The following is a 16,606-nucleotide window of genomic DNA, read 5'->3' on the forward strand; positions in this document are numbered from 1 at the left end:
GTTGGCCAGAGGCTACAAGGTGAAAACAAAAGCCGAGCCAGAGCTGGAAGCCCGGAATCAGAGCCTGCTTGTGCAGTTCTTCATTGCCTACCCCGTCGGACCGGCCCACCTCTCCAGGCCGAGGGCCTTGGACGGGAAGCATGGACTGCGGGCTTCCTACCTGAGACCCTAAGGTCCTTCTCCTCCGCCCAATGGGTCTCATCACTCCCACCGCCTCCAGCATCATGGCCTGAAGAAGGCTGTTCCCCTTTCGCGGCTCTACGGTGCCTGCAAGATGCTCTTGCGCCACCGAGGCCGCTCTAGCCCCGCTTCTCAGGCGCTTCAGCTTTGCCAGAGGCGAGCACCCCGCCTCCGCGTTCTCCGCTGGCGCGTGCCGGCACAGCCCAAGTGGCCGTGCCCTGGCCGCACTTCACCTCCCGCTACCCAAAACCCGCCTACACCCCACTTCCGTTCGCCGAGCACCGTCCTTCCGGCTGGGCCCCTTCCTCATTGGCTGGCTGGGAGCGTCCTCGGGGTTCCGCCGCCCGGAGGGCGCCGCAGCGGCCGTTGTAGCCGCCGTCCCGTGGTTTGGCCTCGCTTTTTCGGCTGCGAGCCTCTGGTGTTGGCGACGACATGTGGCGCCTCCCGGGACTCCGGAGCAGAAGTGAGGGGCGTGGGAGCTGCGCGTCCCGAGGCAGCGGAGACTCGGAATTGGAGGAGGGGCAGGAGGGAGGGCCGAGCCAAAGCTACAGTGGACCGGGCTGGAGCGGAGGAAGGCGGGGCCTGGAGGGCGGGGCTGCACGCCCGGAGACGGGGAGATGGAATTGGAGGTGTCGTTAGAGCTAGTGGGGAAGAGGGTGGAGGTTAGAGCCAAGGAGATGGGTGTGGCTGCTCAAGGGGGAGGGGCCAAATAACGAGGTGGTGGGTGGAGTCAATAAAAGGTGTGGAGGCCAGTGGAGTAGGCAGAGCCAATGAGAAGAGGCGGGATTTAGAACTAGAGTTCAATTTGTGTATGAATGCCTGGTCATTTTAAAACAGTGGTTGTCAACCCTAGGAGGGCATCAGAATCGCCAGGAGCATCAAAATATAGATGCCCCACCCGGAACAATCTGGCTTATTGGTTCTGGGGTGGCACCCTAGAATCTGTACTAGGCAAAAAATTCCCACATGTATCCTTTAAGAACCTTTGCAGAGTCAGATGCCAGAGATCCCTGGGTTCCTGGGCTGGGGTTCCAAGTATCAAAGGGAAGATTGGTGGGCCTGCCATTGCCCCAATTCTGTTTATATGGAGGTGACTGATTTTTGTTGCTCTGCACAGCTCTTCCCCGTCTGCTTGGACCTGGCTTCCGGGGGGTGACCCCCAAGCCCACCAGCCCAGATGGGTCTCAAGCTACCTCCTCGACTCTGCTGGTCTCTGTGCCAAGCTTTGACAGGTGAGATACTGCCATTCCCTCACCTGTTTCCTCTCCTGGCCCCCCTCTCCCTCTTACCTGGGACAGAACTTAATGGCCTCCATTACATCATCTAGGTCAGACCCCCATGGCCCAGGTCCAGGTACAAGCAGGGGCCCAAGGTCCCATGGATGGAAGGATGCCTTCCAGTGGATGTCTAGCCGTGTCTCCCCAAACACCTTGTGGGATGCCGTATCGTGGGTAAGGCTTCCTCAGTCCTGTCCTTAACTTTCAGTGTGGGTGAGAATGATCCTGCATGGACGTATAGTCTAGAAACAAGAGCTAGGGCATCATTGTGCCCACACTCAAATTTTGAGTAACTTTGTGACATTGGAGCATATTTAGGGATATACTAGATGTACCGGTTAATAATGGCAAATTTTGTAATCAAAGAAAATATGATAATTTCAAGAGAAACATCAAAAGTGCTTTATTCAAAGTAATGTCCATCGCTAGCTACACATTTCCCCCATCTTTCAGGTAATTTGTGGATACCGTCCCAATAGAACTTGTCTTGTTTTGAGGCAAACCATTCAGAGACCCAATTTTCCACTTCCTCGTATGTTTTGAAGTGCTGCTCAAAGTGCGTGTGCCATCGATTGGTACAAGTGGTAATCTGAAGGAGCAAGATCTGGTGAATACAGTGGGTGGGTTAATACTTACCAGGCAAGATTTTTTTTAAAAAATATATTTTATTGACTTTTTTTTTTAGAGGAAGGGAGAGGGATAGAGAGTTAGAAACATTGATGAGAGAGAAACATCAATCATCTGCCTCCTGCACACCCTCCACTGGGGATGTGCCCGCAACCAAGGTACATGCCCTTGACCGGAATTGAACCTGGGACCCTTCAGTCCAAAGGCCGATGCTCTATCCACTGAGCCAAACCAGTTAGGGCCCAGGCAAGATCTTTTAACGTGTCTTTAACTGGTTTTGAAGTGTGTGATGCTGCGTCATCATGAAGCAAAATTACTTTGCCGTGTCTTCTGGCACATTCTGGTCATTTCACGATCACAGCGTGGTTCAAATTGATTATTTGTTGTCAGTAGTGATCAATATTAACTGTTTCACCTGGTTTTAGAAGCTCATAATACATCACACCTCCCTGATCCCACCAAATGCAGAGCATTGTCTTCTTTCCGAAGCGATTTGGCCTTGCAGTCGATGTTGATGGTTGATCTGGATCATCCCATGATTTTGAGCGTTTGGGATTCTCAAAATAAATCCACTGTTCATCGCCAGTCACAGTTCGATGCAAAAAAGACTTTCTTTCGTGCCGTTGAAGCAACATTTTACTGATGACTTTTCGGTTTTTCATTTGTCTTTCATTTAGTTGATGTGGCACCCATTTTCCTTCCTTTAAAATCTTTCCCATTGCTTGTAAACTATCAGAAATTGTTTGCTGAGCAATGTTTAATCTTTCTGCAAGTTGTTTTTGAGTTTGACATGCATCTTCATCCAATAATGCTTGTAGTTGTGGTCTTCAAACTCTTTCGGTTGACCTAGACCAGTGATGGCAAACCTATGACACACGTGTCAGCAGTGACACGCGTAGCCATTTCTGATGACACGCGGCCGCATGCCGAGGATGAAACATTTGCTGCTCCTGAGGATGAAACATTTGCGACTAGAGTCTTGGAGTTAGTTTTTTCCTCAAAGTGACACACTACCCGAGTTATGCTCAGTTTTTTTGGCGAAGTTTGACACACCAAGCTCAAAAGGTTGCCCATCACTGACCTAGACGTTCTTTGTCTTGCACATCGAAATCATCACTTTTAAAGCATTTAAACCAGCGTTCACAAGTATCTTGAGATGGAGCATGTTCACCATAAGCTTCCCAAAATATACGATAACTTTTTCTTCAAAATAAAGTAATGAATTAAAACTTCCCACAAATGCTCTTTTTTTTTTGGCATGAACTTCGACATTTTTAAGCGTAAAAATATCTATGATGTTAACACCTTTAGCAAATTTGACATATGAAGTTTTGAAGCTTGCTGTCAATACAACAAAATAGCATACATATAAAATCGCATATATATCAACATATGTGTAACTCCATCTATTGAAAAAAAAATCTGCATTATTAACTGGTACACCTAGTAGAGCCATACTCCCCATCCCCTGCCCTCCATGTATTTATTCCTCCTTTTATTCAGTAAATTGTTGTTTAACTTCTCTGAGCCAGGCATTTTTGGTAGGCACTAGGGAAATAGTGGAGAACAAGGTAGATATGATTTTTGCCTTCATGGAGCTTACAGTAAATAATGCTAAATAGCTAATATTTTATTTATTAATGTAAAGTATTATATGTGCCTTATCTTGTTTAATCCTTACAAAAGTTTTGCAAGGGAAATATCTCCATTTTATAGATGAGGAAACTTAGGCTCTGAAACTTCAGGTAACATGCTTAAGGTCACACAGCTCTTAAGTAGAGAAGCCAAATTTTACTCTGGAGTTCATACTCTTACCTACCATGCTCCATACCTTGGTTGCTGCACCTAGTATGGCTTGTAAAAGCACCTAGTACAGATCCTGGCCCATAACAGTTGCTGAATAAATATTTGTTGAATTTGATCTATAAAGTCAGATGCTCAATCTAGTAAGGCAGAATCTTTGCCTTCCAGGTTGTTCTTATAAGGTATTTTGAATGAAGTTGGCACACACATCATTCCTTGTGTCTGTCACATCTCATCCCTATCACTTCTATGCTGTGTATTTTGGGCAAATGACTTCACCTCTCTGAGCCTCAGTTGTCTCCTCTGTAAATGGGTGTCATCAGCAGAGCTGAGCCTGGAGTGTCTCCCATGACAGGGGCACTTCTGTCTGGGAAGCTGTGGACTAAAGGCATAACACACTTTGGAGAGTGGAACATTTTCCCTTTAAAAAAAAAAGATTTTATTGATTATTTTTTTGAGAGAGAGAGAGGAAGGGAGAGGAAGAGAGAGAAACATCGATGTGAGAGAGCAACATCGATTGGTTGCCTCTTGTACACACACAGACTGGGGACCAAACCTGCAACCTGGGCATGTGCCCTGACTGGGAATCAAGCTAGCAACCTTTTGGTGCATAGGAGGACGCTCAACCAGCACAGCCACACCGGCCAGGGCAAGCAGTTTCCCATTTTGCCAAAGATCCAAACCCTAGGGTAATCCCCCAGAGAGTCTTTTTGGAAACTGGACCTGGATGCCAGGCGTCCTGATGCCATCCCTCAGCTCTGTCACTGCTGCCCGTGTGAAAGGGCCTGAGCACAAGCTGTCCTCAGTGCCTGGGTACATAACCCTGTTATTGACAATGCCAGCACCTTCTCTTTTTTCTGGCCATCACCTCAATAGAGAGGATTTCCCTGATTCCTTACCTTGTCAGGCCTCCCTCTTACACTTTGTATAAACCCTGATTTGTTTCCTTTAGCATAATTTGTAGTTCTTTCTCTGTGTATTTGGGTTTTTGTCTTTCTCCATCAATGAATATGATAAACTCCACTAGAGCAGAAACTGTGTCTGTCTTGTTTGTCATTGTACCCAGTTACTGTTGCAACAATGAGTATTTGGGTGTCCCTTTCAATATATAGGAAGGGGGAGGGAAAACCAAGCAGTACTGGGTAGGAGCTTGGTTAGGTGTTCTGCAGACCTGTTGAAGAAGAGACACTTTCAACAAGCCTGCACCTGTGAAGATGTGTGTGATGGGGTGGCTTGGTCAGGGCGAGGGGAAGGGAAGAGTTGTGCCAGGTTAGAGAAGGAGAGTGAGCCTGGTGGGGAACTCTGACCTGTCCCTGCATTTGTGCAGAGCCCCAACTTACCACATTATCTTTTTGCCCGCTTAGACTATTTATTCAGTAACTCGCTCATGCATTTATTCAGCATGTATATCTTAGCACTCTACTAGGTGCCGGGGATATATTGGTGAGGAAAACAGACATGGTTCCTGCTGCCCTCATGGTGCTTTAAGACTAACAGGAGAGTCAGACCTTAGTGGAATAATTGTAGAGATGATTGCTTAGGTACCAGTATGATCAGGGTTTCAGAGGGGAAGTTGGGTGCTGTGAGAGGATGGAGTGGAGGAGCTGCCCCCACCAGGAGTCAGGAAAGGCTTCTCGAAGTGATGTTTGAGCTGCAGGCTAGGACTGTACGGACTGACTGATGACAGCTGTGTCCCTAACGAGCTGTCTTTCCCAGGGCACTCTGGCTGTGCTGGCCCTGCAGCTGGCAAGGCAGATCCACTTCCAGGCATCGCTGCCAGCAGGACCTCGGCGAGCAGAGCACGGCTCTTGGCGCAGTCCCCTGGACTGTTTCCTCTCATCTCCCCTGTGGCATCCGTGCTCCTGTGAGTTCTCAGTCCCGGGGACAGGAGGGCTGGGCTGGGAGTTTCTCTGGGCCAGGAAGCATCTCTGGACACACCTCAGGAAAAGAGCCATCAGCAGCTCCTTGCCTTTCCTATCTGAAGTCAGAGGAAGGAGAATGTGAGGAAGTTCCATCCACCCAGGGCGTGGGCCACACCTACCCTCCAATGTCCTCCCATCACCTTCCATGGAGGGAGCCCCACTGGGGTGCAGTATACTGTAGATTCTGGGTGTGGCTTCCTGTCTATCCCTGAGCCAGTTAGGTCATTCTCTGCTCAGTCATTCATGAATAAATGTATTTTTATTGAGTAGCTATTATGTACCAGGGTATAGAGGCAATAAAGCCAATTGGTTAAGGCTCTGGAGTCAGACTATTGGGGTTCAAGCCCCAGAACTGCTATATACTAGTCTTGGGTCCCTGGACAAGTCATTTTAAACTTCCCTATGCCTCAGTTTCTTCATCTATAAAAGGTTTCTTGGGAGGACCAAATGAATCAATATAAGGACATATGTGCCTGACACATAGGAAGTGCTCAGTATTAGTTTAAATTCTTGCCCTTATTGTTATGGTACCATCATTATCAGTATTATCATCAAACCAAGTGTTGGGTGCTGGGGCTACAGCAGTGAATAAATAGAGTAGATGCCTCCTTGCCACTGGAAGATTAAAGCAGAAGAGTGATTTATGCTTCAGGCAGGAGGTCACCGTAAATGTGGGCCCCTCTAAAGCCAGGCAGCGGGAAGCCAGCAAAGGAAATGGAGGGGGAGGTCTGTGAAGGAGGTGTCCCAGGACTTTCCAAGTTCTTCCTTTGGTCCCCCAAACTTCCCCGAGCTCACTGTACTGATCCCCTCCTGATGTGACTGCTGTCGTCGGCTCTTCCAGCATTGCGGAGGCACATTCTCCCCAGCCCTGAGAGCCCAGCTCCCAGGCACACTGGCCTCAGGGAACCCAGGCTGGGCCAGGAAGAACCCTCCACTCAGCCCGAGAGCCCCTCCTCACACAGATCCTTGAGAGCAGCTGATCTTCGGGAGCCCCCTGAGGAAGGTAGGTCCCTACCTCCTAGAATCAGCAGAAGGCAGTGGTGGGGTGGGAAGTTGGACTGATGAACATTTCTTGTTGTATATGCCAGGTAAGGGACTTGTCATTCCTGTGAGGCCCCAGGCTTCCTGAGGTAGCTCACGGTTATTGTGGTTCCTGGCAGTGGTGCTGGCTGGAGGGGCTGGGAGACTGGGAAAGTGGGAGAATAGGAGAAATTACTTTCTCCTTTGCCCTGGCTGGTTGTTGGCCTTTTCCCTTGCAGATCCCAGTGATGTCGGCTTCCTGCATGCCAGCAGTAGCTTCAGCTCCCAGGCAAAACCAGCCCAGCCTCAGCCCACTGGTGAAAAGCAGGTATTGTCCAGATTTGGCCACCTGGATCTTTCTAACATTGCCCTGGGCAGGTGGCAGTCCCAGTGAAACCCTCCCCCCCACCCCCGCCAAGTGATGAGTCTTTGTATTTCTTCCCAGGAACAAGATAAATCAAAAACGCTTTCCCTGGAGGAGGCTGTGACTTCCATTCAGCAACTCTTCCAGCTCAGTGTTTCCATCGCTTTCAACGTCCTAGGTAACTAGGTGGACCCTCAATCAAGGCAGGCAGATGGGAAAATGGAAAGGGTATGGAGAAGGTCACATAGAGTCACAGTAGGGATTGGTTTAAACCAGAGAGAGTTTCTTTTCCCCCGGTAGGTAAACCAAATCTAGCATGTGGGCACTGTGGTGTCAGGGACCCATTCTCATTCAGACATGTTTGCCATTCTTCAAACTGGCTCCTATCTTGAGGTCCTAGTTGGCTATTCTAAATCCTGCCATATTCTAGCCAGCTGGAAGGGTTAGGGTGGGAAAGCAAAAGGGCCACTCCTTCCCTTTAAGGACATGACTGAGAAGTTGCACAAATCATTGCCCAGAATGTAGGCTTACGGCCACGCTCATCACAGAGGAGAGTGGGAAATGTGGTCTTTAGCTGAATGACCATATGCCTACTTTTAAGAAGGAGGAAATAAGTTTTGGAGAACACCTTGCATGCTCTGCCACATAGAGGCAAAAACAGGCTCCTGAGGTTTGGAGCAGGCCCTCGAGTGCATGAATAAGAACTTCTTACCCACATCTGGAGACTGCAGATGCCCCTTCACCATGTGTCCTGGTTTCCACAGTGACTTGGCTTAAGTTTCAGGCCTTCTAATATGGAGACCCAGACTCCCAAGCAGCATCTGTTGGAGTCTAGTAGGCAGGTGAGTCTGAGGCTGGGATTCACTCAGAACAAATTTATGGAGCATTGACCTTTTCCTCAGCCCTGTTTTAGGTGTTGGGGATCTAGTGTTTGACAATCAAAGTCTTTACTCTCCTGGAACTAACATGTGAGTTGAAGGAGAGAAAAACAATACATTGGCAAACAGATAAAGAGAATTCAGATGGTGATAAATGTTATGACCAAAATTAAACAGGGGAATGTGTTCATGATTTGGGCAAGAAATGTTTGATTTGGAAGGCCTCACTGACGGGAAGATCCTTAAGCTGAGACCTGATTAACAAAAACAAGCCAGTCTTGTTTCCATCTGGAGAAACAGCTTTTCAAGTAGAAGCAACAAGTGCAAAGGTCCTGAGGCAGGACTGATTTTGCTTTTTGAGGAACAAAAGAAAGGTAAGTGTGTCTAGAGCTTAGAGATCATGGGGAGAATGAAGTCAAGAGAAGCAAGCAGGGGCCCAATCAAGTGAGCTTTTCTGAGCCATGGTACAGTGTGGATTTGCTAAGACAGGAAGCCATTAGAGGGTTTTACACTGGAGCAGGAAGAGGGGCAGTCACATGATCTGATTTACTTTTTAAAGATCTCTCTGGCAGTTATGTAGACAGGTGTGGATTAAAGGGATGCCAGAGAGGGAACAGGAGACTGGGTTGAACTGTTGCTGATGACTAAGCAAAATGTGATGATGGCTTAGTCTAGGTTACAGGCGGAGGAGACTGAGAAGGGTAGATGGATCAGGGTATGTTGGTAGAGCCAGTGTGGGGAATGAGGACAGGGTGGGATCCTTTGCCCTCTGAGCCTTCTCAAGGACAAGAGGACTCTGAATCCTGGTGGGAGAGTTTTCAGGCAGCAGGGAGGCGACTTCAGTTCACTGCCGGCTGAATGCAGCCTGGCTTCTGCCTCATTAGCGTTTTGTGATTTTGATGGGCAGACAGTCTCTTCTGAGAATTTTCTTGCCCATTCCTTCATTCATATATTCATTTATTCAGCAAGTGCTAAGCACTGTGACAGAACACAAAGGGAGCATAAGCCATAATCATATTTTGCATTTGTATAGAGCTTTCACCCTATGCAAAGTTATTTCTTTTGCATTCTTTTTCTGCATCTGCCTCCAGGATTTTAGTCTAATTGAGGAGACAGGGCTTATATTCTTGAAACAGTTTAGTTCAGAGAAAAAGGCTCGTATATTAAGTAAGTGCCAAAGAAGTGTTTCAAGCCAGAGTGTGGTCTGCAGGTTCTAGAGCAGAAACAGGATGCGAAGGCCAGATGGCAGAGGCAGAAAAAGATATTCCAGGCAGAGAAACAGCTTGAGCAAAGGCTTAGAGTTGAGAATTGTCTGTGCCCAGCCCCTCTCCTGTTTTCCTTTTTATTTGGAGGATAAAAGAACCTGGGCTTTGGACACACCTGAGTTCAGGTCTTTGCTCTCTTGTATTAATCTCTCACAGTGTCGTCATAAAGCAACATTAACAGTATCAGCTGTGTGAGGTTGTGTTGGTTACAAACAGCCTAAACCCACTCTGGCTAACTTAAACACAACAGGAGTCTGTTGAGACCTGCTGACCTGCAGAGCCTCAGAACGGACAGGAATCAGGGAAGCCCATGGACCCAGGGGGCAGTACCTATAGTGTCTTCAAAGTGCTGTCCTCAGAATAAACTGCAAAAGCTGTTTCTCTCTGGTCACAAAGAGATCAAGAATCAGATTTCTGAGGGAGATTCTCATTGGTTGGGAAGAGAGGAGACACGTTGATTGACAGCACTGGGGGGAGGGCTAGTCCCAAAGGGAAATCGGCATCCTGTTGCCAAGAGGAGAATGGTGTAGAGGAGGGCAGAACCCACTGATGTGTATGGCAAACCAGTGAAATATTTGGAGAAGGGAAATATATGCAAATGTCCAGCACCAAAAGGAAAGGAAGAAGCTTGTGGGTACCTGGCCGAGGATGTGGGGAAGTTCCCAGGGGAAGTTTACGCCCTGTGCTTTCTTACAGGGACAGAGAACATGAGGAATGGGAACCACACGGCCGCCTTTTCCTACTTCCAGAAAGCAGCAGAGCGTGGCTACAGCAAAGCACAGTACAATGAGGGCTTGTGTCATGAGTATGGCAGAGGCACCTCCAAGGACCTTGGCAAGGTACCAACCTCCTCTCCTCTCCCCAGACCCATCCCCTGTGCCACAGGCCCAGAGTGACTTCCAGAAATGAGCAGTGGGCAGGGTGTGGGGAAAGTCCAGTCTCTCTCCCACCTGTGCGGGAAACATTTTTTAAAAGCTCTAACTTCTAGGAATTTAGACTCCAAACTCAGGTAGATCAGGTCCTGGTCTTTCTTCTTTGCAGCTATACCCTCAGGGCCTAGAGTATTACTTTGGTGAGTGGGTTAATTAATTCTAAAACAGCAAGATAAGTACAGAAAGATGTTATATACAAGAGTGTATTTCTTAAAATTATATATGATAGCAAAGAAAAGGGAAGCAACCTGAAGTTTCCTCAGTAGAGAATTGGTTAATAGCATCTCTGTGGTTCTTAAAAATAATGTGCTAGATCTATATTTATTGGCTGGGAAAGACATTCATGGTGTATTGTTATATGAAAAAATAGGTCACAAAATAGTGAAGTCATTCTCTATCTCCCTCACTATACACACATATTTATGTGTGTAAATATGTATAGTATATGTGTGTACATATATAAGCATATATATGAAGAAATTTGCAAGGCTGTACACTGAAGCGTTAACAGAATGATCTTTAGGAGGCAGGATTTCTTGGGATTGTATGTTTCTGTTTTTCGCTTTATCTGTATTTAACTTTTTTTTGGCTTATCTGCATTTTCTGACTAATCCGTAATCATGATGTATTATTTAATTAAAATAACATTTAAAATTTTCAATCAAAGAAAAGGCTGCTTGCAGTGACGGTGTTTCTCCTTTGCCCCAGGCGGTCCTTTGTTACCAGCTGGCTGCCAGCCAGGGCCACAGCCTGGCTCAGTACCGCTATGCCAGGTGCCTGCTACAAGGCTCAGCCTCCTCGTGGGACCCTGAGCGGCAGAGGGCAGTGTCCATGCTGAAGCAGGCTGCAGACTCAGGCTTGAGAGAGGTGCGTGCTATGGGTGGGGTCTCTCCTGGGCACCTGGGGTGGGTGGGGCCTGGCAGCAACCAAAATATGTTTTTCCTTCCTTCTTGACCGCAGGCCCAAGCTTTCCTGGGGGTGCTTTTCACCAAGGAACCATACTTGGACGAGCAGAGAGCTGTGAAATATCTTTGGCTTGCTGCCAACAATGGGGTATGAGATCTCCAATATCCAGGCATGTTGGGCACCCACTCTGATAAAGGAAAGGACTTTGGAACTGGTACTAAGTTCTGTTCTGTTTAGGGGACTTTTTGATAGGAGAATTGGACCAGCTTCAAACTCTTGCTGATTTACGTGTGACCTGCGCAAGTCTAGTCAGTGGTGTGCTGGAGCTGGCTCAAACCAGCTTGTGAGAGCTGTTATATGTAAAATCAACGATGGTTGGAGTATTTGCACCATGGAAATTGCTGAATGCTTCAGAACAGGGCTTTTTCCCTCCCGCAGAGCCAGGTGTTACACATTAACCAGTACACTACTGAGCTGGTCACTTATTAATCCAAATCTGTTCCCTCATCTCTAAAATTGGGACAATAATGCCTGCCTGTCTCCTAGTTCACAGGGTTGTCGTGAGGATCAAAATCTGACTAAGATAACGTGTGAAAGCATGTGAAAAGCATGTTGTAAGTTGTACATACAGGTGCGTCGTTACACGTGTTGTAATCCAGGGGACCCGGAAGACACGTGAAGACCTGGAGCTGTTGCTGGGGGATGTCTGGTGTCTTTGAACCGGGGGCATTGGCATCCAGGAAGCATGGCCTATAGTTTGTTTCACAGAGCATTTATTTCATGGATGAAAGCAAGCAGTGTGTATCTGGGTGTCGGTTTTCTCTTTTAGGACTCACAGAGCAGGTACCACTTGGGAATTTGCTATGAGAAGGGCCTTGGCGTGCAGAGGAGTCTGGGACAGGCTGTGCGATGTTACCAGCAGTCAGCGGCTCTGGGGAACGAGCCCGCCCGGGAGAGGCTGCAGACCCTCTTGTCCATGGAGGCAGCAGGTGCAGGTGCAGGTCAAAGCCCACAGGGCCCCTCCCCGTCAGAGAAGGGGGTGGCAATAGCTCTTGGTCTCCTTGCTATTTCCTGCCCCAGTGATTGGGTAAGAGCACAGCTTTTCGAGTCAGACAAACCTGTTTTGACTCCTGTGCTGTCACTGAACTTGGGCTCCATGTCCTCGAGGCTCAGCTTCTTCACCTTTGACTATGAGGGTACTAGTAGTACTTGACTTACCCGGTAGTTGTAAGGGTTAAATGAGATGACTATAAAGGGCTTAGCAAGGCTGGCACACAGTACGTATTAAATAAATGGCAGCTGCCCTGGTGATTTTCCAGGAGAGACGACATCCCGAGGCTGCCTCGATGCCCTGCGTTAGCCTGCGAGGGCTCCGAGAGCCCTGCTCACCCATGAGCCACTCGGGCTGGGTGGGTCAGCAGTGCCAGGGAGAACCAAGTCTTTAAGAATTCCTTGCTCGCCCTAGCAGATTTGGCTCAGTGGATAGAGCATCGACCTGCAGACTGAAGGGTCCCAGGTTCAGTTCCCGTCAGGGGCACATGCCTGGGTTGTGGGCTCGATCCGCAGTGGTGGGTGTGCAGGAGGCAGCCGATCAATGATTCTGATCATTGATATTTCTCTCTCTCTCTCCCTTCCTCTCTGAAATCAATAAAAGTATTTTTTTTTTTTTAATAATTCCTTGCACAAAATAGGAGTCCCAGAATACAGCATGAGTAAGAGTTACTCTCACCTCTCCCCGCAGCCTCGGGGCCCAAGGACCTGGCAGTCACAGGGTTGAAGTCCTTCTCCAGCCCCTCCCTCTGCAGCCTGAACACCCTGCTGGCAGGAGCCTCGCACCTCCCACATGCCTGGAGCACAGGGAACCTTGGCCTCCTCTGTAGAAGTGGCCATCTCAGAGCCAGCCCCAAGGCCCCCAACATGACTGTCCCCCCACACTCCTTGGAAAGGAGTCTCGTCAGACTGGGTTTTGGCTAAGGTGAGAACAAATAGTCGCTGGTACCTCTCACTGGTGCAGGGGGGAGGGCAGGGAGGAAGTTGGATGACAATAAAAATAGGGGTCAGTATGCCTCTCCGGGGTGGAAATTCAAGTGGGATCCAGGTTCTCAAGCAATTTCAAGTGCATGGCTAACAAATTACTTTGACCTTTCACCCCAGGTAGCCTCACAGATGAGCAGTGGGTAAATCACAGGCATTTCTGGTCTGTGCACAAAAAGGATTCATTCAGTGACCTGTGAAAAATGGTACTGAATGCTCCGGAGACCCAGGTCCTCACCTCAGCCTTTGTCTTTGAGCAAATCAGTTACCTTCTCCCTCCCCATAGTTTCCTCAAGCTTAGACTATATCTTTTTTTTTTTTAATTAATCTTCACAAGAGGAGTGAGGATATTTTTTCCATTGATTTTTAGAAAGAGTGGAAGGGAGGGGGGGAGAGAGAGAAAGACATCGATGTCACAAAGACACATTGATCAGTTGCTACACGCATGCAAGTGCCGCCTGTGCTCCAAACACCAAGCCACGCCGGCCAGGGCAAGACTGCATCATTTTTTGCCAACATCTGATACGTGTGCCTCTGGTGGTTCACAGGAATATTTTAGGTGGTATTCATATTAATAGTTTTATTCTAGTAGTGTATATTTAATATATCATGTAACAATGTGACTAGCATATTATAGTTTCACAGACATTAAAAACAGTGAATCCAGTTCAAGGAAAGCGTTGTGACATTGCATAGAAGGGAACACAGATCCAGAGAGGTGGCAAAAGTCCTGAGGTGGTTCCTTGAACAGCTAAACTGCGGGGAACACTGAATCAGTTCGCTTTTGTTCCTCTCCAGCGGATTCATGAATGTCTGGTTGAGAAGTAAGGAATTTCTTGCCTAACTGCCTGCTGTATCTGTTGGACTTTTTTTCAGACCTTCTCACTTCAGCCCTAAAGATGGAGCCTGTGGGTTCTCCAGAGAGATACCGCAACTTGAGTCCCAAAGAAGAGGCCAGTCATCCACCCACCTTCCCAAAGAACCTTAAGAACCTGCCTAGCACAGTAAGGAGGAGGAGAGTGTGTGAGACCCAGGTTCTGGCCATGTCACTGTGCATGGCCCCGTCACCTTGAAGCAGTGAGTAGCTTGACTTACTGCATTGTCCCTCTGCTGTAGACCAAGAGCAATGGTGTCTGCCCTCCTACTCTGCAGGGCTGCTGTGGGCACTGCACTGTGGACAGGACCTGAGGAGGCATATGTGTTTACGTGGGTTTATGAGTCACCAGGCCAGGAGGGGTGCCAGACCTCCTGACTCCTGGTCCAAGGCTCTCTGTGCTGTTCACACTGTAATTTTACGTGGAAGTGTTTTATCATCCTGAGGATGGAAGGGAGTGAATGGAGATCGAGTACCCGGACTCTTGGAGCAGGAGAGTGTGGATTTTGAGTGGTCTTTGTTTGTGAAGGGTGTGCCAGAAACGCATGGAGTTTAATAAAGCAGATGTGGGATTATCTCATCACTCTGCCCTTGAGTGTATTGGGGAGAGCCAGGGAGACGGGCACAGGGAGCTGACAGCCTAGGCTCCATTCTCGTCTCTAAACTTTCCATTAAACAATTTAAAGGGTCTTAAAAGCTTCTCCAAGAGAGAGACTTAGAAAAAATGATTTCTGAGTCAACGCTAATGACTTCAATTACTGAATTTGTGAATAGCTGTGCCCTAGTTTTTGGATGTGAGCCCAAGTTCAATAGCATAGATGTGGTTGAGAGTCGGGTGTGGGAGGGACTAACGACCAAAACCCCTAGTGATTGTTCAGATGGGAAAGACCACCTGCTCGGCCAGATCAAAGGTGGGAAGAGTTGAGGGGAGGGCCCACATTTCCCTCCCTGCTGCTCACCCTTTCCCCAGCTTCTAGTGCTGTCACTTTCCTGTCACTGCTGGAGCCCTAAGCTCCCTCTAGCTCCTCTGCCTCCCCTGCCCCTGCTGCCTTCCCAGGGCTGCCCTACACACTGGCCTCGCCCTGCCCTCCCGTGGGGCAGGGGCCTTGTCTTCCTTTTATTCCAGTATCCTCAGCACTTAGCACGGCCTGTGCAGGTAGGGTCCATTCACTCATTGGTTAAAGCTCAGGGTTTTAAGCTGTGCAGTGCAGTAATCTCTCTGCAAAAAAATAACTAAATAAATAAATAAATAAATAAAGGTTTCTGTGGTCAAATAAGTTTGGGAAGCGCTGCATTCGACGTACCCTTTTATAGATTCACAAAGCACATCAGCGTATTCAGGGTTCCAAGAAGTCCTGCAGTACAGAGCTTGGTTAACCCGATGCTTCCCTCGTGGAGCTGAGCACAGAGCGGCGCCGTGCAGATTGCCCATGAGCCTCCGAGGGGCACCTCTGTGGAAGTCACTGCTGGTCCTCGCATGGAGCCCCACTCGTGGAGCCAGCCTCTTCCCTTCCTGTTATCATTTTGGGTTCTCTGATTGCTGCTGCCTCCTGACCGTGCCTGGGCCAAGGGGCAGTTCAGACTGTCCAGGGACACTGGGTGTTGTGTGTTGATGGCCAGATGCGGCCCTCCTTCCCCCTCAGTCATTACAAATTAAGTACTGGTTCCATTTGAGGTGCCAAGCGTGGAGGTGGGATATTTTTAAGCTGTAGAGAGGCAAGGATGGGGAAGTTGTGAGAGAGATGTTTTCAAGGGACCAGAAATCCTTGGCTGTTCAGTCACTGTGGTCTCCACACAGCCCCAGGGGATGGTCTTCGTCCACAGACCCAGAACTGTGTGCTTTTGCCATTAAAATTCCGTTACTAATGACTCATTGTCAGGGCCCTGAAAGGAAATGTCGGGGGGGGGGGGGGGGGGGGAGGACAGGGAGGTGGCCCGGGCCAGCAGGGCCAGCCTGGGTCAGGATGCTGGGTGACCTGAGGCTCAGGGCCTGGTGCCCTCAGCAATGAGACCTTTGTGGGAGGCTCTGCTGCCTCAGTTTCCTTATCCGGAGGTACTATTTTCAGAGTGCCCTGACGCTACAGTGGGAATAAGGCTGTTTGGCTCATTATGTCTTTGGGTTAATACAATGCTCAGTAAACATTTATTCAGTGAATGAGTGATTCTATGCATTGCCCCTTCTCCACACAACATCAAGCCTACCCCACACCTAGTAGATGCTTTAAATATTTGTTGAAGGGATTGATTCTATATACCCCCCTCCAGTACTACTTTTGATGCATAGTAATTTCTCAACAGATACAAAATGTTTGTTGACTGAGTGTTTCTGATCATGCCTCCCTCCTTGCCCCACCCACTACCTCGTACCCAGTACTTAGTAGGGCTGAAAAATGCCGACCTATTTTCGAGGTACACTTTCCGTGCCCAGCTGAGCCTCTCCACTCCTGTCTTCTCCTTTTTGGGATGTGGTTCTCTCCAGCATCCCAAGGGCGGTGGTTGCCATATCACTCTTGTTTCAGCCAGA

At 48.4% G+C, this 16,606-nt stretch overlaps 1 protein-coding gene across 3 annotated transcripts; it reads left to right on the forward strand.

Annotated features, from left to right (window-relative positions):
• The first annotated feature begins 487 nt into the window (after positions 1–487).
• Positions 488–14,450, forward strand: DELE1 (DAP3 binding cell death enhancer 1). Of its 3 annotated transcripts, none has more exons than XM_079770079.1 (13): positions 488–643; positions 1,298–1,412; positions 1,508–1,631; positions 5,604–5,751; positions 6,651–6,812; positions 7,069–7,157; positions 7,275–7,371; positions 10,033–10,175; positions 10,977–11,135; positions 11,229–11,321; positions 12,004–12,175; positions 12,916–13,149; positions 14,085–14,450. In XM_079770079.1, exons 1-12 carry the CDS (start codon positions 613–615, stop codon positions 13,146–13,148), a joined length of 1,566 nt encoding a protein of 521 aa, XP_079626205.1. In that variant the 5' UTR covers positions 488–612; the 3' UTR covers position 13,149; positions 14,085–14,450. The 3 variants fall into 3 exon arrangements, with proteins under 3 accessions (XP_079626205.1, XP_079626206.1, XP_079626207.1); XM_079770080.1 differs by having other exon boundaries at positions 12,004–12,169; XM_079770081.1 differs by having other exon boundaries at positions 12,004–12,163.
• Positions 14,451–16,606: the final 2,156 nt, after the last annotated feature.

This window comes from Cnephaeus nilssonii (assembly GCF_951640355.1).
Source record: "Cnephaeus nilssonii genome assembly, chromosome: 5".
Classification (NCBI taxonomy): Eukaryota; Metazoa; Chordata; class Mammalia; order Chiroptera; family Vespertilionidae; genus Cnephaeus; species Cnephaeus nilssonii.